General features: G+C 38.4%; 1 protein-coding gene across 1 annotated transcript in view; it reads right to left on the bottom strand.

The window, feature by feature from the left end:
* GREB1L (GREB1 like retinoic acid receptor coactivator) overlaps positions 1-25,690 on the bottom strand; it is a 223,387-nt gene that overhangs the window by 7,593 nt on the left and 190,104 nt on the right. The window contains exons 25-30 of the mRNA XM_089517153.1: positions 24,393-24,532; positions 23,146-23,307; positions 11,409-11,613; positions 6,643-6,808; positions 4,983-5,210; positions 2,520-2,661 (exon numbers count right to left, since the gene is read on the bottom strand). Of these exons, the coding sequence (XP_089373279.1) occupies positions 2,520-2,661; positions 4,983-5,210; positions 6,643-6,808; positions 11,409-11,613; positions 23,146-23,307; positions 24,393-24,532 (1,043 nt within the window). The remainder of the gene's footprint in view (positions 1-2,519; positions 2,662-4,982; positions 5,211-6,642; positions 6,809-11,408; positions 11,614-23,145; positions 23,308-24,392; positions 24,533-25,690) is intronic.

Raw genomic sequence — 25,690 nt, 5'->3', positions numbered from 1 at the left:
GGACTAAAGAAATAAAGGTTCTCAAGTCTTAGCCCGCTTCCCATTGATTCAAGAAATACAACTTAATATCGGAGGCCTGGACTTCACTCCTCATACTGTATCCCTACACTTTAATTTCTGAGAACAAGGGGGAAAGCCACAAATAGGATCATCTGCAGCAGTACTTGCAGCTAAATACAATCGGCCCTTCTTATACACGGATTTTTTATACATGGATTCAAGCATCCATGGTTTGAAAATGTTCAAAAAAAGTATAAATTTCAAATATCAAATCTTGATTTTCCATTTTTTAGAAGGGACACCATCTTGCTATATCATTAGATTAATGGGACTTGAGCATACATGGATTATGTTATACATGGGGGATCTCAGAAACAAACCCCAGCATATAACAAGGTTCCACTGTATAACATATACACATAGTTGTCTTTGACCTCTGGTTGTCAGTCCAGCCATTGAGTAGCAGCAGCAAGACTCAAATTGTTGTGGATAAAGATGAGTACATTAGTTGGCTGTCTCATGAAAGCCCAGCGAGGGCAAGGCAGAGATATCCTAGATAGCTCAAGTATGGTTTTTAACTTCACAAACAATGAAATTCTGTGTCATTCATGTTGACCAGGGGTGGGCTGACTCTGGCCCCTGATCCCTCCTACTCCCCAGGAATGCCATTTTTTCTGGCAAAAAAAGGTGACTTGCTTCTCCTGGAAATCATGTTTGAATAGGTTATATCACTTCCTTTTTCACTGTTTAATGGGACTTACAAACATTCTGGTTTTGTTTCCATTTTTGAGCATTATATGCAATCTCTAGAGGGTCCAATGATAGGAAATGGACTCTTTGAGCCCACCAATATTGTCTAATCCCACATTCTCCAAAATGTCACAGTTGAAAACCAGGACATGTGTGGCCAACCAAGATCAGAGTGTGGTCCAAGATGACAGAAGTTCTTAATGAGGAAGAACACATAGGCTAGGATCAGCTGCAACAGTTTCTTTTTGCCTGAGTCTATGGTGAAAGGCAGATTTTGCCCCTTTCCTCTCCTCCTACCTGCCGAGTTGAGTACAAGCTACACTTACACTTTAAACTCAGTTTGCAGTAATTAAAATCAGCGGAGGATATGGAGAATGTGAGAAGAGGAGAGAGAAATGGACATTTTAAAAGCAGTTGAAACAGTGGGACAGCAAAGGATTAATTTGGACCGTGTTTATCAAATCAGAACAGTTGGAGGGTATGTACCCCTTACATAAGCTGTCTAGCTATCAAAAGTACATAGTGTGTTTTAGGAGAGTTAGCAAGGGGACAATACCTAAACTAGAAACAAACAAACAGAAAACCCTCCAAAAATAAATGGTTGAGACAAAGGCTTTGGAATAGGGGAGAGCATAGGCCGGATGAACCAGTGAAAGTCACCCCAGTCTCAAGAAAATTATTCTCTCCTTCCTTCCATAAGTACTAGTCTGTACTAGACTGTAAACCTATGGACACACTGATAGGGTCCAGTCTTGTCTTTTAAGCCTAGCTGCTTAAGGGGTTCTGTTAATAACAGATATCTATCTAATAACAGATTATATAATCTCAAAAGAGGAACCATGCTAGAATTCTGCAAACCCTATGCTACCACTGATTTTTTAAAAACAAAAACATCCCCCACAAACAATCCCACCCCCCACCCATACTCAATACATTTGGTTTGCAAAATTTCATTCTTGAATTAAAATCTAAGGGTTGGTATATAATATCAGACAGACAGATGCCATTTGATATAGTTCCACAGTGTGGTACAAAAATCACTCTAACAAACCCAACTTCATAAAAGGAAAGAAAGAGGGACTCCCAGCATGCACAATGGAATCAGTGACACAGCCATGCACTCAAAAATGCAGAATGAACGTATAAATCATTGGGCTTGTAAAAAAAAAATCTCCACATGCTGGGTACATGTGAAGTCTTATCTGCAAGTGTTGGCATTGAAATAAGGGACAGGAGTCCTGTCTAGAAGAAAGATAAGCAGCAAGTACTGCCTGAATGGCAAGCAACACTTCCTGAAAATCCCCCTTTTATGCAACATTAAAGTGATATGACCCCTGCATCTTATTTCACTTGCCACTTGTCCTATCATGCATGCACCTGCCTTCAACATAGAAAGACTGATTCTGCTTCACATAAAAATGGCCACAGGGAGTCAGAATCCCCACACAGACTTGAATGTAACCCATGTTTCCCGATATACACAGTATTACACGGGAAGTTCCAGTTTGTACAATTTTTTTTCCAGCCCTACTTGGGTATATTTTCAGAGTGGACCTTCCTGGCCAGACAATATGTCCTAGAGCAATTTGATGACTCAGCTATTATCAATTATCTATTTATTTCATCAGTTACTTTACAATAAAAATGGAAAGAAATCCAACATTTGTCTCTGACAAAAAAAAAAGAAAAAAGAAAGAAAGAGTAAAAGAAAAAGAAAAAAGATACTTTTTAGTCTTCTTCTTCCTTTTTGGTTCAACAGTGGCACTCACCATGACTTTAGGCTTAATATCAAAGTCCTTTTGACCCCCAACCTGGATGTGTTTCTTCATGAGACTGAAGTTGTTAAAGCAACAGATAAGGAGACCACTACTATTTGTTCTCAGGTTAAAATCTACATCTTCACAGAAATACCTAAAGAGTTAGATACAGATTCACAAATTCAATTCACAGCAATCATTTCTACCTTCTATTTCAACTTTTGACTGCTTACAAAAAGTTATACTGAGACTTAAATGTATATGATCCTAGAAATAAAACACAAATACAAATATTGCTGATCTAATACTATCTAAAACCATCAGTGCTCCATAGAAGTATTGTGCAAAAGGCCTCTGATAGGGTTCAGAGTCTGACAACTTATTCAGATTGTGCCCTAATTTATTTTAGATTCATTGTGACCCAAATTGGAACCCAATCAAAATTAGGACATCACAACCACTGTGTCTCCCATTGACTTGCAGTGGAAAACAGAAATCGCCATTGACAATTTTCTTTTCACACAGGGAATACTATTTGAAGTTTTTGTAGCACCTTGCGGGGATGACCACAGCTCCTACCGTGTTGCATGCCATCTGGAGAAAAATAGCTTAGGATGTGGCTGTGGTCTGGCTCTCCAAGGTCTCTAGGTGAGCTATAATGCCTGAATGAATATAATGACACAATGAAACCATAATTGAGCAATAGTAGGATGATCTCTAATGGATCCCAAAACATAATCTTGCCATTGCTCACTTGTGAGTGGCTTCAGTATGTCATTATGGCTCTTTACAGACCGCCGAAATACAGCGGTCTGCCGGCGCTGCTCTTTGCTGTGCGAGGGAGCCGCTGCGTGCAAACCGCGCGACTCCCTCGCGCAGCAAAAAAGGAGCTCCAAAATGGAGCTCCTCGCGGCGTGGCTATGACACCGCGAAGCACCTCTGGCACACTCGCGGTGTCATAGCCACCGTGACACGTGCGGAAGCACAGCGTCCGCTACGTAAAAATGGTGGCGGCCGTCTGGAACGGCCGCCGTCATTTTTTACGCGCAGAACGCGTATTAGGGTTAGGGAGGTGCGGAAGCACCGCACCTCCCTAACCCTAGTACGCGCTCCGCACGTACTTTAATGGCGGTGTGTAACCCGCCTATGTTCACTTTTCTTCGAAGTGACATTTCAGTCTCAGTAACCCAGTTTCTGAGCCAATGTCCTAGGCTCTAAATAAGATGGATGGAGTACTACTGCACAGCCATAACAAGCAACATTCCCATTCCTTCTTTGAGTGCTGTCCTAAACAGTCAGCCATTCTAACAAGTTTCTCAATAGAGGAAGTGGAAAGAAAGGTAATGAACCTAGATATCAAGAAGCCGAAAGGAGCCAAAACTTGGTCAGCAAGTCTATAGGATTCAAACTCACTCTTCTCTGTTACAACACCAACAAGTTTTAGTTTTACAAGAATGGCATTTATGTGGTTATGAGAGTCATAGCTCACCTTTACTCCAGGGATCACAAACAGCACACGTACCCACCCTGTATTATCTTATAAGGAAGACGAGTAAGCTCTTTTGGAGCACAGAATTATATATACGTGATCCCTATTATAGAATTCGGGAATTAGTAAATTCATGAAGTATTCAGAATTCAGAGAGCTCTTGTACCCCCTCCAACAACAAATCCCAGGATTCCACAGGATGGAACTACGACAGTGAAAATGAACTCACTGCTGTAATTGTGTAATATAAAAGGGTCCAGTGAATGATTCATATGGTACCCAGTGACATTCAGAGCTGTGGAGATTTAAACCAGGGTCTTTCCAATTCTATTCCACCATGCAACCATTGCATCACTGTAATGGTTGGCCATTATCACTGTATCATAGCATCAACTTGGCATTAGCAGGAGAATATAGTATTTTAACACATCCCACTAACCTTATTTCTTCCCACACCTCAACTAGTAAACCCCATTCTTCCAAGCGGAACCAAAATATTGGAAATCCTATTTACAAAATTGAACACTTGCATTTTAGATTCTCAGTTCTGATGCCCCTTAAAACTAAAAAAAAGTCATGTTAAGACATCTGGCTAATAGAATTATAAGCATGTGTAAAGTGCACTTGGCATTGTGCTGAAATTCTGATTCTGATTATTATTATTAATTTATTTATATCCCGCCTTCCTCCCAGTACAGGGACTGAATGCTAAGAAAAATTCTTGTTAATTACAAAGAATTAGTTACACCAAATGGCCATCTTTCTTTCCTTCCTTCCTTCCTTCCTTCCTTCTCTTTCTGTTTGCAGCTCTTAACCACCAACCTATGTAGGGAAGAACTGCAATATCAGAAATACTTCTGCTCACTTTCTAGTCCCTCCTTTATTTGTACCCCTCATCCCTGTTTTAAAATATTAATAGTTTGCACTTGTCAATTAAAAGCCACGTTAGCAACATACCCATAAACAAAAGATTTTAATTTCCCTACCTGTTTAGGTCATATTGCACATTTTGGGTCAGATCTATGTTGAGCAGTATAAAGTCATGTATGTGGCATCTAGAGAAGGGAGCTTTGGGTGGTTTGGAATTTAACTTGCTGTTCCATTTTTGAATGCCCAGGATTGCATAATGAACAATTTTTGGTGTGGCTTCAATGTGTTGTAGAACACTCTTCAGAGATACATTCTTACTGGTTGATCCTTCATCCATGGACTGACTATGAAAGGCAAAAGATTTTCATTGTACTACATAACATCTGAACTCAAAGCTACAAATAACAACTAAGGGACCTTATTGTAAATTACCTTACTTGAAAATTAATATAGAAATAAGGAATGTGCAATGGGATTGCTTAGAAATGAGATGCTGGGGAGAGGGCAAGGATTACAACTTCTTCAGGTGTTTTGATGGTGAAGTGAGTGAATGGTTGGACTTGGATCAAGGAGACCTGTGATGCTCACTGGATTAATAACTGCTTCTCCACCTTTTGTTTGGGGGATTTTTTTCATTCTCTTTCCCATATTTTCTGATTGGTTTTAATTGTAGCTGCTCTAAACAGTGCATGACCATCAGAAGGAACAGGTATATTTGTTTCACATAAATAAATAGGAGATGAATAATGTAAACTGACTTGAATTCCTTGAATGAAGGCCAGGATACAAATGGGATGAATAAATGTAATTTGGCCAGAAGTATTTGGTATTGTTGGGAAAAAATATGGCTAGACATATAGTTTGCACTTGTCAAGATACTTTCCCATAATCACATAGCTAATTTTATACGGTATGTATTCAGCAAGTGGAATGGCAAAATAACAACTGACTGGCAAATGAATGTGGATGATCAGTCCAGTGTACCTTTGCAGGTATTTTCTATTGAATCTTAAGGTTAGATGGTTGGTTTGAAAAATTATGAAGACAAATTGGATTATGTCACAGGTCTATTGCTAGGTGGTTCCGATAATGAACAATGTGAAAAGGGAAATAGGTTTTCCAAAATGTTTCTCAGACAACTAATTAGTTACTAAAGAATTTTCAGCAATCTGATCCTGCTTCTTTAGTATGCATTTACTTGGTAGACTTTACTCAGTACATTCCAAGCAAAACATTGTGTAGCCTTACAAACAAAAGCATATTATTGAACCTGTATAAAATTAATTTATGGATGCACACACCTATGTTAGAATTTTCACGTATTCACTTTTAAATGACAAAAGAAATGGCTGCTTTGATCTGTGGCTGAAAATTAATGAAAATTATTAAGATTATTTTCAATATGGTTTTTCCTTTCTTTTATTATTGTATACTAGACAGATTATATTCTGTATAGTATACTATATATCAAGGGGGCAGAACAGTATTCCATATCACCTTGTTAAAATACATTTTCTTAACTGAGTGGGTCCTATGCATAGAAGGGCCAGTGATGCTGGCCTTATCTAACATCATACATTTCAACATGTAGATGTAGGGAGTGGGAAACTGAACAATGTCAGGGGTAGGACCAGTCAGCAACATGGCCCTACTGCCCTTTTTATGCTTGAAGTCTCATACAATGGTTAACAAATGCAGGGGTAATGTTGTACTGATCAAAATTCAGCTATGGGGCTCAATCTCAAAATAATTTTCATTTTGAGAAACAGAACATACCTTGACTGTTCTTGGACACCATGACTATTCCATAAGACACAGGAATCATCCATGACAACAATAAATGGCCAGACACACTGACGCTTGACTCCTAGCTCCTCCAGACGGTTTCTCTCCAGTTCCAAGTTATGGTAAGAAAGTTCCTTAATAAGGAATCTGGCAGCACCTGAAAACAAACAGCACAGAGCTTTCTTTTTTGGAAAGAAAGGTTGATGCTTCTACATCTCAGGAAACATTTTTGAGTTAATTAAGAGTATTTGAATAACTACTGTGATAACTCAGAAGTAATTACTTAGTGGACCTATTTTTTTATTAGTTGAAGTGTACCTGGCACTGCTTAGGCATGTACCCAGTATCCTTAAGGCAGTCCAGGGGACTTCTGTTTCCCCACTCCCTCCCTTTTTTGCTTAGGAATCCTTTGTCTCAGTAGCAACTCAGATAGTCCTCTCAAACTGTCCTGGCTTTAAAAAAAACACTCGAGAATATTGGCAGCAGAGTCTCATAGAGCAACTCTCCCGTTTTCTAACTGTTTTAAACACAATTTGACAATGAGTTGTGACATCCTCCTCTTTGGCTTCAAGGAAACTACCCATACTCCCCATTTAGAATTTCATTTTAAAATGGGGCACCATATTTGGATGACAACCAAAAACACTCAGCTTAATTTTGAGACATATACAATGATTTCCTGTTGACTTAGGATTGCTCCTCTTTTTCTAGCACCCCAAGCCCCACTCCAGTGAGAATTTTGAGTTTAAACTTGACACTGTGCCTTGAATGACACCTGAAAATACCCTCTCATATTGTGTGGTGTCTAGCATTATATCCTGTTAGTTATGGTTCCCGACAGACAGACAAGTAGATCCATGGATGTATACACATGAACTAGAAAAACTTTTTATTGTTAGAGAGTAAAAAGAAGAATGGATTTTTAAGCTAGGACTAGTGAGAGAGTGGCAAAATATCAATTGAGTGCTGGTTGCAGAATCAGCTCATTCAAACATGAGAAATCCCAGAAAAATGAAAATCCTTTAAGAATAATATAGAATGCTTTTTATTATTTCCATTATTGTAATTATTGTGCATTCACCTGACTTAGATATACAAAATGGCAAGGATTTGTTTTTAAAAAGAAGAAGATGATGATGATGAAGAAGATGAAATAGAAGAAGAAGAACTTGGTTTCATCTACTTGGTTTGTTTAAGATCATTTATCTTCAAAATATTTAGCTAGGCTAAACTGACATTGTTCAATTTCCCTACTGCCACCTGTTATCTAGTCTCATCTGTTTTCTTATAAAGTTTCTTATAGAAGAAATTTAGAAGGTTCTGCTAAGAAAATTGCCAATTGATTCAATAATTTTTAGTTGAATACATTTGCACATCCATGGTGTGAAGGTGAAAAAAGAATAGTATAAGATGAGGGATTATGCAGATGATCTTGTCATAATGTTAAAAAAAATCTACTGGCCTCAATAAAAGTACTGTTGGAAAAGACTGAGAAGTTTGGATCACATTCTGGGTTTAAATGAACTGTGATATAAGAAAACTGTTGACTAAAAATATGACTTCAAAAGATGAAAATTAATTGATTGCATTTTCTAATTTTAAAGTAAAAAGGGATTAATATTTGAGAGTTATAATCATGAAGAATTATAATTTATTATTTCAAAATAACTATGAAAAAGTTTGGAAAAAGTTTCCCCATGTGCCTTAATGTTATCTTTTATCTCCCCTTGATGATGTATACTGTTCAATCCAGCTATTTGTTATGGTTTTAATGTTTTGTAGATAATTGGTTTTAGATGTTGTATAGTTTTTAATTGCTATGGGTGGTTGGTTTGCACATTGTTGGGGATATGTTGTTTATAATTGTTTTTGTTGCAATTTTTTGTTGGAAACCGCTATAATCTACACAGGAATAGTGGTATATAAATTTATTATTATTATTATTATTATTATTATTATTATTAAATCAAGAGACTTAGAAAAATGGGGAAAATTAAATCTATCCCAATGTTAATAACTGCAGCAATAAAGGCAAATGTCTTGCCAAACTTTTTTAAAAAAATTTCAAATGATCCCCATTTTCATTTTCATTTTCAATTTAAAATGGGGATCATTTAAAAATGATCCCCATTTTAAGAAATGGAATACCCTTAGTGAATTGGCAGAAGGAAATTTCCAGATTCATCTGGCAGGAAAAGAAACCTAGAATAAAATTTAAAACATTGTATAAGGCTAAAGAAATGGGTGATCCGGGTCTTCCCAAGAGTAGACTGTACTACAAGACATGTTGTTTTGTGTGGTTAAAGGACCTTTGGAACTTGAAGTTCATGAGTTAAGATTTGGGTGGCATGCCTATCTTTAGTATCATAAACTTAAGATTCATGCTGATTTTTAATACTAGAAAGGCTCTTTTGTGGGTTTGTTATAAATATAGGCATTTCCCCAATATAATATTAGCTACTGCATCACAAGAAGCTTTTTTCAGGAAAGAATGGATTAAAAGCAATGTTGGTTATTTTATGTTGACCTTTTGTATTTGCATCAAGACATTTGAGAACTTGAGCCAAAAGAGATGCTCCTTAAAAAAAGACAAATCACTAAATTGGTTTATCTATAGCAAAGAGATTTAACCAAGATATGAGAGATCCAGCCATGGAGGTTGGAGAAAATGAATTTTATTCAGCATTGTGATCATGAACATGTAATTTAAAAACCCTATAAATATCCTTTGAAATTAAAGAAGGAACCTGAACCAGTGAAAAAAGTATGTGAGCAAGTAGGCTCAAAATTTTGGGCACAATGTTCCAATGTAGTATGGAAAAAATGTGGACCAAGGACAACAAAATATGTATAAAATGATGTACAGATGGTATTTATCTTGAAATAAGGTGCCGGAAATGTCTAAGAATGTTTCAAATCAATGTTGGGATTGTCAAGGATGGTACTTTTTCATATGTGGTAGACGTGTAAGAAAGTAAAAGGTATTGGTCTAAAATCTATATGTCAATTCAAATCATTTTAAAGGTACAGTTTGCAATGACACCAGGAATGTTTTTGTTGGCTATTGTGGACTAAAAGTGGGATAGTAAATATGGATTACCTCTTAGATACTGTATGTAGTAACAGTGGCAAGAATATTGTTTTCTCAAACATAGAAACAGACCAAAGTACCGACAACATTATCCCCGACTGATAATGTCCAGACCCAATTGAATCCCCCTCCTTTTATTATTTTTCTTATTCGTGGTTTGTTTATTAATTTTGATGTATTGTTGTGTATTTTTCAATCATGTTTTATTGTTTAATTTTATACTTGGGAGGGAGGGTTGGGCCGAGGTCTTGTGGGGCTTGTTATTTTTATTGTTGTATATTGTATAAACTTTGCTGTTACCTGCCTTGATCCCCAAAATGGAAGAGGCAGGATATAAATAAATATAATAATAATAATAATAATAATAATAATAATAATAATAATGGATTGTTAAGGTTGTGGCATTAGCTCAGATTGCCAAATTAACATAGGTTTTAAAAGATAAACCAATTGACAATTTTGTGATAGATTGGAAACCATTTCTGGACTTTTTGAGCAATAAGATGTAAATAATTTGTGGTTGTGGTTATTAGTGACCTTAGTAAGTTTATTTAGCTGAACATCTAATGGTAGTACAATAAAAATTTCCTTTCAATCTTTCATTACAATTTGGAATGGGGGATCAGAGCCCTTTTGTGTTCTAGTTTTATTTAGTTAGTGTTTAGGGTATTATTTTTTTTTATTTTCCTAGGTTAGTTTTGAGTTAACACAAAGTAATAACAATTAACATTTCTCTTTCTCTCTGCCTAAACACCTGAAAAGCACCAGATCCTGTCTGTTCTTTGAAGCTAAATAGTGTCAGCACTTAGATGGAAGACTGGCAACAAAAAACAGGTGCTGTAGACTATATTTAAGAAGGAGGAATTGGCAAAACCACCTCTGAGTATTTCTTGTCTAAGAAAACCCTACAATTAATGGGGTCACATAAGTCAACAGACAACTTGAAGACACATACACTCAAACTGTGTTTTAATCCTAATTTAGCTTTAATTTTAGTTTCGTATGCACACATATACATATATAGTACGACTCCCATATCCACAGGGCTTACATTTCCACATACACATTCACCCATGGATACCTGGAAGTTTGGATAATAAAGAACCATATTATTTTCAGTGAGGTGAATGACCTCTGACTCAAGCATACCATAGAATCACACAACAGGACCAAGAAATGCTTGGAGAGAACAGTTCTCTAAGCATTTCTAGGTCTTCCAGCATGATTCTATGGTATGCTTGGCTTGGAAGTTGACCATAGAATGACACTGGAGGATCTAGAAATGCCTAGAGAAAATGTATTTTTTCAGGCATGGGTGTGAAACAATGAATACTGAGTCTGTGGTTATGGGGGTCGTATTGTATGTGCATTCGTATATGTGTATATCTTATTTTTACCTTCTTTTCCATTTTTTCCTTTTTCTTTGAATGTTTTCATGTGGATTGTGAAGTAGATTGTTTGTATTAAAATTAATTTTAAAATTAATCTCCCTCTTCTATTTAACAATATTTTACATCAACAACTGATATGTTTAGGCTCAGTCTGTTTTATGGCCAAATAAGTGAGAGATGAGTTTATTGAAATGCTTATTTTTCTTCTCTCCTTCATGGCTTTGGAAATAAAAGTAAAATTCTGGCATTCTGGTCACTCATCTTGAATTACTCACCAACTCCAGCATTGTTGAACATGCCTGGCAAAACCAGCATGATATGGTTGGGCCAGTACTTGCGGTAAAGTGGCATTTCATATTCTTTGACCACAAGAAGATGGAGGTGGTTGATGCCTTCCATAGCATGATAAAGATTCAAGAGGCCATGCTCATGACGCCCACTTGAAGGAGTGAAAATAGGACTCTTTACTGCATTCACATTCTGTTGGAAGGACAAGCCAAATGAATATTTCTTATGTGCATGTGTGTGTTTAATATTTTATAACTAGTGCATGTAATAAAAACAGTACAAGAACTGCAAAAACAAAGTATTACATAATATACAGTGCTGCACACGATACTCTGCATTTTACCATAAATACAAGATTTACGGTACCCAGTGGATTATTCAAATTATTTTGAGTTTGGGCAAATTTATGAGATGGATATTCCTTTCTTTATAACTCCAAAGGCTAGAACTCTGTCAGGTTTAAAGTCCTGTTCTTCCACAACCAGGACTGCAACTGCAATGCAGAAACAAACCAGTGTCAAATTGCATTATTTCTGCAGGGCAGATGCAGCTCATAACTGTTGGGGTTCCAAAGCAGGCTACTGCAAACACTATGGATGTCAAGTTTTTACAGAGTAAGCTTTCACTGTCTTCTGTAAATACTGATAATATAATAATACACAATTACTAATTAGTTGTACTGTCACTGAGGTGAGAATATTGGTACCTTTCTTCCAGAAATTTGAACTATAGGGACAGTCTAGTAAATTAAGCCACTATGGTGTAGTGGTCTGAGCGTTGGACTAGGACACAAGGGCCCTAAACAGACGTCTAGGATAGGACAGTTCAAACCTGTGCTATCCTGCCCTGGGTTAGTCCCCAGGCTATTGGTGGGTGTTTATGCACCCACTTGCTGCTGCACCATGGACCCACTACCACAGTGCACCCAGTACTTGCCTCACCATTGCATCTGCTGAGACAAATCCTGTTGCAGCCTGTCAGGGTAGAAATGGAGCCCCTGGTTATACCCACATGACATCCCCCCCATCTGTTGCCAAAAGTCTCAACAAGAGTCTTTTCAACAGATGTGACAGTGAGGCATGAACGGGGGGCATGGCTGTCTGGTCCACTGCCCATCACTACAGAATTTCCTAGAAACAGTGCAGCAAACAGCCAGACCTTTGAGACCATGTTAAAGCCCCTCTGGGCCACGATCAGACTAGATCCATGTGTGGTCTCCCAGATCCCAGCCTGGGGCTAATTGCCTGCATCATCCAGACAGGATGTTGTGAGGTCAGTGGGAGCAAAGTCTTTTGGTCTCCTATAGGAGAGCAGGGTTCAAATCCCCACTCAACCATGGAAACCTGCTGGGTGACCTTGGGCAAATCACATGCTCTCAGTCTCAGACAAAGGTAAAGCTCCTCTGAACAAACTTTGCCAAGAAAACCTCATGATACATTCTCTATAAGTCAGAAATGTCTCGAAGGCACACAAAACTAGTGAATTGTGGAACGCCATGTTGCCAGCACCCTCAACATCATTAAGGGAAGTATGTCTTGGTCATCCGTAAGATTTTAGCTGTGTAGAGATGCCAGAAGTGTAGATTTTTAAATGCATTTGTATGATTAAGTTATCTTAAAACTCCCTAAAATCCTTTCAACAGATACTTTTTATTGTATCTAGAGTTAAAAACAAGCTGAGAGATGTGGATTTACAACCTGGAGAATAATCAGAATTTATGTGAAGTCAAAGGCTAGAATATGGCCTCGTAGCCCGAAAAACCCACAAAAAACAACCAGGATTTAGTTTTATTAAAATCTCCGAACCTTCCCCATTGGTATCATTTGTTGAAAACCAAGCAGGTAGAAGTTCAGTACTTACAAATGCTTACCTTTACCCCTCTAAGAATTGCATTTATAGGATTCTGTTTTCAAACTATATCAATGTTATTTTGGGATGGCAGATATAGAAACATCCCAAGAAATGTCATGCTCTGCATTTGTGGTGTGGGAGGATATTTCACACTTTATTGCCAGTTCTATCAAAACTTGAGGAAGAGATTCCTAGGACAGATTTGGGTTCATCACAGGGTGACAGCTCGTATGTAAAAACATGCTGGTTACTATTCAGACCATGACCCCCATGTCACAACCTTATTTACTAAGGCTGCAAAAGTATGTTACTTATCTGAAAACTATTGCTATAGACTGTGCAAGGAACATACTCATTTGACCTTTTGTATGTAGGTACATATAGGTATTATTTTACTGGATATATATTGGATTTTGGTCGAATACAATAAATGACTGACTGCATTCTCATGGATTTGTTCCAAGATGCAGCTAAAAGGTGCAGATGCCCAAATAATTTTCCATTAGGAATTAGGAAAGCTGCCATGACCATGATTGTCTCTTATAACTTCTCAAGTAACTAGACATCAATTTTGAGACACCAAGTGCTGTCAAAGAGCTTAATACAGGCATACCTCAGGTAACAAAGCCTGACAAAGAAACTTATTTTTTACAGGATCTCAGCCCAGCCCAGTCCCACTTTTCTTGTCTTCTGTACAGGTTTTTACAGCATTTGACATTAGGAGGATTATGAGCAAGAGCTGGGGAAAGACAGACTTTCAGTGTTAGGTTGCAGTAGCATATCCGCAGTAAACAATGCAATAAAGCTAGGAAAGAATGGGATTCTCCTCTAAGTGATCCTATTGTAGCTTTGTGTACTTACTGTACATACAGCAGACAAGATAAACTGGTGCCACTAAAATGACTAACTGAGCATGTGTGAAGAGCAAAATGAAAGAAAATTAGAAAGCAGAGTACCTTGGCATGTCCGAAAGCATAGTTCTATATGTTTTGCCATCAAAATGGAAATCATAAGAAAAGTGGAGGATGTTGAAAGAAAATAAATCTTCCCAGGATGCATGTTGGAAGAAGCTTTCAAATGCTCTCTAGAAGACTGAAAATGCCTTTGTTTGCTTATGCAAGGCTAGGTTGACCTGGTTGTTTCATATCACATGTGCATATTAAAACTTTTGAATAAAAGGTTTGTTGGAATATGCCAAACTGCTCCTTTTTGTAGTGTAGGAAAATACATTGAAATATTTACAAATTTTCAATATCTTGGGTCAGTCATTAATCAGAATGGAGATTGCAGTCAGGAAATCAGAAGACTAGGACTTGGGAGAACAGCTATGAAAGAACTAGACAAGATCTTCATATGCAAAGACATCTCACTGAACACTAATGTTAGGACTGTCCATGTTATTGTACTTCACATCACTATGTATGAATGTGAGAGCTGGGAGGTAAAGAAAGCTGATATGAGGAAGATCAACTCATTTGAGTTGTGGCACTGGAGAAGCTTTTTACGGATACCATGGACTGCCAAAAGAATAAATAAATGGGTCCTAAAACAAATCAAGCCTGAACTTCCCCTGAAGGCCAGGATGACTAGACTGAGGCTGTCAGACTTTTGAACACATCATGAGATGGCATGACTCACTAGAAAGGACAATAATGGTAGGTAAAATAGAAGGCAATAGGAAAGGGGGAAGACTATCTTACAGGTAGATAGACTCAATAAAGGAATTCATGGCCTTGAGTCTGCAAGACCTAAACAGAACTGTTGAGGAGAGGGCATTTTGGGGTGTACCACTCATAGGAATGCCATAAACTAAGACTGACTTGAAGACAGTTAACATACACACAGGAAAAGAGGAAGACTACATTCCAGAGGGACAGACTCAATCAAGGAAGCCACTGCAAGACCTGATCAGGGCTGTTTAGAAGTCTCTCAATCATGGGGGTATCATTAGTTAAAGTTGACCTGACAGCAGTTAACAACAATTGTTTTATTTCTACCTCTATTATAAAAAAATCCTGTTAAAAGAAATAAAGCCCAGGAATACATAACTGAGGTATACTGGTACAGAGTTCTTGCTATGTGATTACAGATCAAGAACCCCATGTATACAGCAGTGAATTGGAAAATGTTCTTATCTACAGTTTATCTCTGCCATCCATCTATGCCCAGCCCTTCAGTTTCATGGCCATTATTATTTCATGCATGATCAGCACCCTTCTATGGAACAGATCCTGCATGTGAAATGTGTCCTTCCCTTTCCATTCTTTGTGCTTAATGGATTTGCCACAGATCTGTACAGTTAGAAGAGAAACATCAAGTCAATGTATCCATTCCTTTGTCAGTGTGGGAATCTACAGCTAAAGCATCCCTGACTGTTAGGCTTTCAGCTTCTATTGTAAAACTTCCAATGAAGGAAAATCTACTAACTTCTTATACAATCTAACTAATTTTTTTATTGTCTGGAAGTTTGTCCTAAGGTTTAGATGGAATTTCCTTTCTTGTAATTTGATTCAAGTCCTATTCTCTGGACTAACAGAAAAGAAATGTTTCCATCTTACATATGGCAGCCTTTCATATATTTAAAAATAGCTATAATATCTGCTTTCAATCTTCTCTTCTCTAGACTATTTATACCTATCTCCCTCAATCACTCCTCACAAGGTTTGATTCCAGACCTTTGCCCATCTTGGTCACCTTCCTGTGGATACATTCTAGCTAGTCCATATTATTGTTAAACTATGGTGCCAAGAACTGGACAAAGCACTCCAGATGAGGTCTGATAAAAAGAAATAGAATGGTAATACTGTTCCCCTTAATCTGGACATTTTACTTTTATTTATAGTATCTAAAACTGCACTGGCCTTTCTTCCCTGCCACATCGCACTATTGACTCATGTTTAGCTTAATGTGGTAGCTCCTTTAGTAACCTTTTCAGAGTAGAAAAAAATGGGAAATCAATGAGAAATGGGCAAATGAGACACGGTAAAGGGCTAAGGGTTTGGTTTAGGATTACCATCTTGAAAAGCTGTATCCAGAAAGGTATTAAACATTTTGTTTGCAGTTCAGTCACTTGAAGGCAGGAAATGTGGCTGCTTAATTACACACTTAATTAATTACATACTTCATCCCACGCCTAGTAATAAAACCAAGTGTCATCCCTGATTAATTGAAGTAGTTTCTTTAATGGGAAGAATATAAAATTTAATTTGAAGAGTGCCAATCCTCTGTGGGAGATAGTACTTTAAGCATTTGTTTATTTATTTATTTAGAGTAGTTATACCCTGCTCTTCAGTCACAAAAGTTCTCAAGAGTGGCTTGCTTAAAAAAATTTTTTTTTTAAAAAATTGGACAGTTCCCTGCCCTCAGGCTTACAATCTAAAAAGACATGACACAAAAGGATAAGGGAATGCTGGTGGGAAAGGGATCAGGTTCATTGGTTCATCTCTCCCTCTGGGGCCATGACCATGGCATATGGGCTGCTCTTCGTCTTACTATGGACTAGGCCTGATGGAGCTGGCCTGCCTCTCTCCCTCTGAAGCCGAATGGTAGTGGATGTTGCTTTGTGAATCTTGTTATTTTGTCCAGTTCAATAAAATTCTCTAGCGGTTCCTTTCATTTTGTTCAAGGCTCTCTGTCTGTATTTTCCTTGTATTACAACCACATCCATGGTGTTGTTCAGATTCTGTGATCTGGGTTCCAAGAGACAATGAGTCCACTCAATAATTTGAAGAGTGCGGTGCAGGGACAGGGATCATTAAGCAAACCAATTTACCAAGAGGACAATCGTTTTACTTGTTTCCTTGTTTTCAGGTTTAACCTGTGATTTCTGTTTTTGCTCTTGTCTTAAAATTTGGAAATGACTCATACAGCTCCTCTATTGTATAATCTTGAGCTTCCCCAGGGCTCTGTTCTGGGTCCCCTTCTGTTTTCTCTCTACACACTGTCCTTAGGTAAACTCATTAGCTCTTTTGGTTTTTCCTACCATCTGTATGCCGATGACACCCAGTTGTATCTTTCCACCCCCGACCTTTCTCCAAGGCCTGAACAGCAAGTTTCATCATGTCTCACAGCTGTCTCACAGTGGATGCGCCATCGGCGTTTAAAGCTCAACATGTCCAAGACGGAGCTTCTTGTCTTTCCTCCTAAGCCCACCCTTCAACACTCCTTTTCTGTCTCTGTGGACAACATTTCTATTCAACCAGTCCAGCAAGCCCACAGTCTTGGTTTTATCTTTGATTCTTCTCTGTCATGTATCCCTCAGATCCAGACCACAGCCAAGGCTTGTAGATTCTTTTTATACAATATTGCCAAAATGCGACCATATCTCTCCGCCTCTACTGCCAAGATCCTGGTTCATGCCCTAGTGGTCTCACGACTCGATTACTGCAACATCCTCCTGGTTGGGCTTCCTCTCTCTCACCTCCATCCTTTAATTTCTGTCCAGCATTCAGCTGCACGCATTATCACATCCACCCACCGCTCTGACCACATCTCTCCTGTGTTGGCATCCCTTCACTGGCTCCCACTCCCTTTCCGCATTCAGTATAAGCTCCTGCTGTCCACATTTAAAGCCCTCCATGGGCTGGCCCCTCCCTACTTATCAGACCTTATTTCCCCTCACCTTCCCACTAGGGCCCTCCGTTCTGGTAGTCAAGGTCTGCTGTCCCAGCCCAGTATTTCCTCTGCCCCATCTCGGATTCGCCCCTTTTCACTTGCTGCCCCTCACTCCTGGAACCTTCTTCCCCCACGAGAAAGAGCCATCACTTCCTTAACCAGCTTCAAAATGGAGCTGAAGACCATCCTGTTCAGAGAAGCATTCCCAGGCATTGCATAATTGTCACTTGCTATTTGATGTTCTTTTGTTGTCTGTTTTATTGAATCATTTCCCGTATTGCTATGTATTTTATATGTATTATCTTACTAGACAGGCCCCTTCCCCACCACCACTCCCTTCTCCTTCTGTGTCGTGTCTTTTTAGATTGTAAGCCTGAGGGCAGGGAACCGTCCAATTAAAAAGATTGTATGTACAGCGCTGTGTAAATTTACAGCGCTTTATAAATAAAGGTTAATAATAATAATAATAATAATAATAATAATAATAATAATAATATGAGTTATGGGAATTTGCTCACCATGGTTTCTATATTATTTGATTCTACAGACATGTTAGATCTATGGCTAAAAGTGCAGCAGCCCTGGCTGTTAGTAGTTCTGCTCAAAGTTGTTGGACCTAATTGCAGATGAATTAATAGGTCAGAGGTTCATTCATGTTCTTTACACCTTTCCTGTTCTTTGAGTGCCTCAGTGCCATGTTGGAGGGATGTTGTTTCTTGGCATTGGTTCTGAATGGTCTTTGGGTAGAAAGTGGGACAGGAGACAAGATCATATCCCCGTTACTGTTCCAAGTGCTGTTCCATTCCTAGGTACAATAGTATAGTTACAGCATCTCAGAAGATGAGGAATGCAGTATTTAGCTGACTTATTTAGCAGATAGGAAAGGAAAGCTGGAGATAGGAGAGGTGGGAGTTTAGCAGCCATCGTGGTTGGTGGCCATCAAAATTCTGTGTTATGAACATGAATCAGCTCCAGTTTTGCCTCTGATGTAACACATGAATCTATCCTGTAGGGGTCATGAGTACCTCAGTACATGAAAGCAAAAACGACAGACATCTCTGCCAAAACAGAATTCTTCTCTGTTCTCACCTGTCAACTCATTTTCCCATAAGTGTCGAGGAAACTGTGTTCTGTTTTCCAGGAAACCCAGGAAACGTGTATGGGTCTCCTACCTGGAATAGAAAGCTGTTAAGACTGGGTAAAATCTGCCCATTTCTCCAAGCTTTTGGTGTGGGGGTGGGGGTATTATGTACAGTTAGGAGACGAATGTCGTTTCATTCCCACTTGTATTTTATTCTAAATTCAAGCACAATGTCAGAGTAAGTACAGTGGAAAATCCCCACTCCAAACATGGATCTGAGGAAATAGCTCAAGTCTACGAAAGCTCATGCTATCAACTTCTTTCTTCTTCTAGTCTCAAAGGTTCTACAAGATCCCTTTGTGTGCTATCTGTAACAGTTTTATGAATCACAAGTGTTAATAACATAATTGATTGTCACTTTCAGGAGTTTTTGAACTTAATTTGTCTCTGATCTCACAATCTACAACCCTACCCAGAACCCTAATAATGATTACTGTATATACTAGGAATGAAAAGGGCAGCCATGAAAGCCCTAGACAAGATCCTAAAATGTAAAGATATACAAATTAATACTAAAGTTAGAAATGTCCAAGTCACTGTATTCCCCGTCACCATATATGGATGTGAAAGCTGGACAGTGAAGAAAGTGGACAGAAAGAAAATCAACTCATGTGAGATGTGGTGCTGGAAAAGAGTGCTGAGGATACCATGGGTAGCCAAAAAGACAAATGAATAGCTCCTTGAACAGATCAATCATGAAATCTCCTTTGAAGCCAAGATGATCAAATTGAGACTGTCATACTTTGGCCACAAGAAAAGACTAGAATGCTAGAAAAGGAAATAGTAGTAGAAAGAGAGGAAGTCTGCATGCCAGATGGATGGATTCAATCAGGGAGATGACAGAAATGAATTTGCAGGAACTAAGCAGCGCAGTGGAAGACAGGTGATCTTGGAGATGTCTCACCCACAGGGTTGCCATGAGTCAGAGTTGATACGAGGACAGTTAACAACATATACAGTGGGCCATTGGTATCCACTAGGGTTTGGTTCCAGCACCCCACCATGGATACCAAAATCTGTGGATGCTCAAGTTTCATTAAATACATTGGCATAGTAAAATGGTGTCCCTTAAATAAAATGCCAAAATAAAGGTTTGCTTATTGGAATTTTGTTTACTGGAATCTGTGGATAAGGAGAGACAAATGTACTTGTCCATCAAAACTCCTGTTGTGATAAATGTATTGCCCTTCAGGATGCCTTAGGATTCTTGGTTGTTTTTACTGCAGCAGACGAACAAAGCAACCCCTCTAATGCTGGCTATTACACACTGTTCAAGATATTAAGATTTTTAGTCTAACATAGAGACTATTCCACCATATAGCTACAACTAAGATGTAGAAACATGCCAGCTAACCAAATTGCCTGATGTGACAGCAACAGTGGTATTCCATTGTAGAAAGCCCTCTACATACACCTCTGTTTCTTGTGTAGATCAGATCCCATAGTTTAAGTTTTATTTACAAGAAAAGTATACATGTCATGTCCTTATAAGCATAGAAAGTTATTGCTTGCTGCTAGTAAAAAATATCCTTGCCCTGAATTCACTACTTTAGGTACATTTTCTACCCCTCCTCTCCAGTTTCAATCTCTTTCCATTCTTGTTGTGTCCTGAAGTATTGATATACTACATTTTACATTTCTGGGTACTGTAAAAATATCATAACCACGTGAAAATACAGTTATTTCTCCTTGTTTTTAAGGACAGATGTACAAACATCTTCCTCCTATACACGTCAGATGCTTTGTTATCTGCATGTCTTCAGCTATAAGTCTGCTAAACCTATTAGAGAATTTGCACACACAAAATTTGAGTTGCAGATCATTATCCTGCTATTGCTTAATTACAGATGGCTTTAGCATATTGCTCAGTTTTAGATGGCTTCTTAAAAACAATTTCCCAAACTCTGCTTTTATTTATACTTTGTTGTTCTGAAGAACAGAAGAACAATTACAGCATCAGTTTCTTCTTCCGTGTCCTGTCTAGTTTGCCACGATAACCAAATTAGGCAAACTATGATTAGCATTAACAAGAATTGTTTTCAAACCATAATCGTATATTGTATGCAATCATGCAATATTCATGCAAACATTAAAACTGTACGTAATCAAAGTAAAGTGTGAATAGTGTGGTACTAAACCTTTTTAGTCCTAACCATAGATTTCCTGATGGTTTTAAATCTAGAAAATGGAGAACAGAATGCAAACAGAATGACTGGAAATGTGTGTGAGCTCATGAATTTGGTTTTCCAAATTATGACTTGGAAAATTAGGAATGTGACTTCAGTGGCAGGAATATGAATTAGGATAATGAGAAAAAAAAGAGTGTGCACATATACAGTGGGCCCTTGATATCTGCTGAGGTTTGGTTCCAGGACCACCCCGTGGATACCAAAATCTGTGGATGATCGATCCCTCTTAAATACAATGGCAGAGTAAAATGGTGTCTTTATATAAAATGGCAAAATCAAGGTTTGCCTATTGGAATTTATATATATTTAAAGTAATTTCAAGCCATGGATGCTTGAATCCGTAGATAGGAAATCCATGGATAAGGAGGGCTGACTGTATATTGAAGCAGAGAAATTCCAGGAATAACAAGCCCCCTCCTGAAAAAAATCATCACAGTGAGAAGAAACAGAATCATATGAACATCTCCTCTAGCGTATAATGATTGTGATTTCAACTATGTGGAGATTCAGTTATCTATTTATGATTTACAGTTGGCCCTCAACTTTCATGGGGGTTAGAGGTGAACAGATGGGGCTGGCCACATGCGTGCTTCCTCCCTTGCTCACTCACTGTCTCATCCCCTTCCCTGTCCATCCATGCAAGTGAGCAAGAGAATGCATGTGCACCCCTCACTGTGTTCCCCCATCTCATCCCATCCCCTTTTGTTCCCCATGCATGTGAATGAGAGAGCAAAAGAACTTGTGTGTGGCCAGGCCCACCCACCCAACCAGTTTGATTTACTTCCAGTGACACTGGTATTATTGAAGTCCCTATCAAATGTGGTATAGTAGAGGCAACAGCAAATACAGTAATCTGCAGATAATCAAATCTGTGAATGCTTAATCCACATTAATGGTCAACTGTATTTTTAAAAATGTGTACACTGAATTTAAAGTCTCTAGTGAACTCTTGAGGTGATTTGCAAAGTAACATAATAAAAATGAAATATTTGAAATTAAACTTTTAAAAACAATCCAAAATTGAAATTCAAAGATTCTAAAACCCAGACAATAAAAGCAGTTAAGTTTTATAAAAAAATCAATTTTAAAAGTCTGAACAAAATTTAAAAATAATAAATAAAGGTAGATATAAAAAACCCAGATCTTAAAAACCTGTTTTAAAACATAACAGGAAAGGGGTTAGATTGGTTTCTCACAGCAGAGTTGTCTGTAGTGGTAGAACCACTTTTGTGCCTACCAGCCTAACAAATCTAATTGGTAAAACAGAAAATGGGGCTCAGAGCCTTAATGCCTTGTATAGGCATTAAGATAGGCTTGTATGGATGAGGTTTCTTACATAACTTGCCCCAGTCTATTTATGGCTTTAGAAGTAATTACCAGCAATCTGAATTGGGTCCAGGTGTACACTGGTTATATGTCTCAGCAGGCTGGCCTGCACAAACAACTGGAGCATCTACATTCTATACCAGCTGAAGTTTCTGAACTATTGTCAAGCATAGCCCCATTTAAAGTGCATTACATTAGTTCAGGCTAGCTATAACTAATACATGGATAACTGTGGTAAGGCATGGGTTCTTCAGACAGGTGTGCAAATAAATGTCTCTTTCCTCTTTATAAATTATGCCAATTTTAAAATAACCTAAAACTACACACCTGGTTCTTCAGGGGATGGATACAAGTCCCATTCAACCTTGCTCGAATTGTGCTATCCAACCCGTGGAATTCAGCCTTGCAGTGAAATCAGTGTCACCACTTTTCTGATAAAAGTCATGGACTATGATAACTCAAGGCTTACTTGTTGATATAAGTCTCCCAGATAAACCTTTTTGAAGTATTATCTATTTGTTTACTTTTTTCAAGGTTAATATGCACTGAAAAAGTATGGCACAAGAAGGTTTGTTTGATACAACTAAAACAGATTTCACCCACCTTATCAGAGACAAGAGGAAGACGCATACTTTCCAAATGCTTGCCCTGCTTGCTGAAGACAAAATAGCTCTCTTTGGATTTGGGGATTATAAAATGAAGCTGTATCTCTTCTCCTAACATTGAGGATGAGAATGTAAATGCATGTAGCGTGGAGTCAGACATCTACATGCAAGGGAGAGAAAGAAATTATAATCTGCTAAGGAGTCTGCATGCCAACACAAATCATGTCTGGGGTTGTGGAGATAGATCATCAATGCATGGGCAAAATAGTTGAATCATCTTACAAAAGATAATGTATTAGTTGAAGAATACAGCTGAACTGGGTACATTTTCTCCCAAAATTCATTATTTTCACATTTACTGTACAAAACATTTATTTTTATTACTTGCTGTATCAGGTCTCACAAAACTTTTACAGCTGCTATTTTTCATATTGTTGTATTAATGGATATGTGACATGCTAGTAGCAGTTTTACTCAAAAGGATTTTATTTTTCTGAATTAAGAACAGAAGAAATTTTATGCTGGATCTAACCAAAGTCCTATCTAGTCCACCCTTTAGTCTGCACAATGGTCAACCAGATGCCAAAGAGCAGGACCAACACATCCTGGTCCTGTTTTCCAGTAACTGTTACAGAGGGTTTTAGTGCCTCCAATACTAAAAGTAATAAATTCCTGTGACAAGTAGCAGCTAATAGCCATCTCCCATGCATTTATTTACTCCCCTTTCATAGCTGTCCAACTTGGTGGCTTAATTGGGAAGTTATTCCCAAAACTTAACTATGTATAGTGTGAAATGCTTTTTAAAAAACCTCTTCTGTATCTCCCATAACTCAGGTTCATTCGATGACCCTAGTATTACTGTATAGGCGAGGGAGAACAATGTTGTGAACGCACAAGTGATAGAAATAATCTATATCTGAAATTTCCTCTTGAGTATGTGCTTGTGATGGCAGACAATTCTGTGATGAGAGACAAAAACGTTATAGGATCCAAAATATAACGCAGCAGCTTCCATCCTTTAAGGACAGCTCTGCGGTACAAGCTTACATATTGGCTTTACAGCACTAAATTGTCACAGCATCTTTAAAAGAGTCCTGAGAAATGGGGCTGGTGAGGGCATTAAGTTACTGTATTTCTGTTAGCGAGATCCTTGGTTCCTCTGACAGAATGATAAATCCTACAATCAACAGGGCAAAAATACTAACAGTAAAACTTGTTAGGCAAAAACATGGCGAATGCTCATACCAAAGCAGAAGTATTTATATCCATGTATTGATGGCACTGTTCACAGTGATGGAATGTATTGTAAGCTGCATACTTTGTCAACATCATAGATACAGTATTCCGTTTTCTGGGTTCCTCAGTTTTGATTTCTTTGCTTGGTTCTGCAAAGACAACAAAAGAAATCAGCCAACAGATGTGTAAAGTCATGCTAATAATCTTGAATCAGGAATCACTCTGGAGCATCCAATGAAATCACAAGAAAAACAAGTGACACAGCTTAAGATACTCAAAATACAGCCTATTTATTGAACAAGTTTCAGCTTAAGGATGCTCTTAAGGCAGAGGTAGTAAGTGTCAGAGGCTGGGGTCTGCATTAACCCCTAGAAGACCTAAAAGTCATACCCTAATCACAATCACTTGTAAAATAATTCAATTCCCCCCAAATTCCCTCTAGGATGCCTGAGGGCACTTTTGTGGCCTTTGGGGGATGCTCCTCTCCTGCATCTAAAATGGCCCAGCAAGGGGAATAAAGCAAAATGTTCCACACACTCCCCAAAAGAGTCATTTGAGGGGTATAAAAATGGGGGGTTTTTTGGGGGGGGAGGGGAACATAAACATTTCTGAGAGGCCACATGCACTTCACAGGCCATGTTTTGCATACTCCTATGTTAAAGCCTTCTTCAGAGACTATGTAGAATCACACACAAAGACAACACATAAATGCATAATCTCACATTGCAGAAAAGTATTATTGTATTTGTACATTGCCTACAGCAGGGGTGGAAAAATGGCAGTCTATGTGCCACTAAATATAGCCTAAGGCTATATTTATGGCCCTCAGGGCCCCTCAAGTGATAACAATCTCTTTTTGCCATTTTCTTTGTTCCAAAATGTCCTCTAGGGCAGGGGTTCCAACTTGGGATGCCCACATCCCCAGAAGGTGCAAGATGGGATTTCAGGGGGTGCAACAAAGACAGGCTTTTGTCCTTGAGCTCCCAGTGTGCCTTGAGAAGCGGTATTTTGTGATCATGTTGCATAGATAGCAGTCTCGCTATTTAATCAAAAGGAGAGAACTGTATAATTCACAATAGTTTACAATTTTTTGTATAAATTAGAATCCAATTACTCAGTTTAGATTGGCATTTTATGCACTGAGGGGCTCTACAGACTGGCATTTTTGCCGGCCTGTAGGCGGAACCATGGCACAGTGTCTGCACGCTGGATGCTGTTACTCCTCCCCATCATGTCATGATGCTGCGCACCCTTCTAGACGGCGTGTGGATTCATGGCACGGCCCTGGCACTGCATCTAGGCAATGC

Source organism: Sceloporus occidentalis, unplaced genomic scaffold, assembly GCF_023333645.1.
Source record: "Sceloporus occidentalis isolate IW3139 unplaced genomic scaffold, rSceOcc1.0.p SCAF_3, whole genome shotgun sequence".
NCBI classification, from domain to species: domain Eukaryota; kingdom Metazoa; phylum Chordata; class Lepidosauria; order Squamata; family Phrynosomatidae; genus Sceloporus; species Sceloporus occidentalis.
The sequence above is the reverse complement of the archived record's forward strand: the minus strand, read 5'-3'. Positions and strand labels throughout refer to the sequence as shown.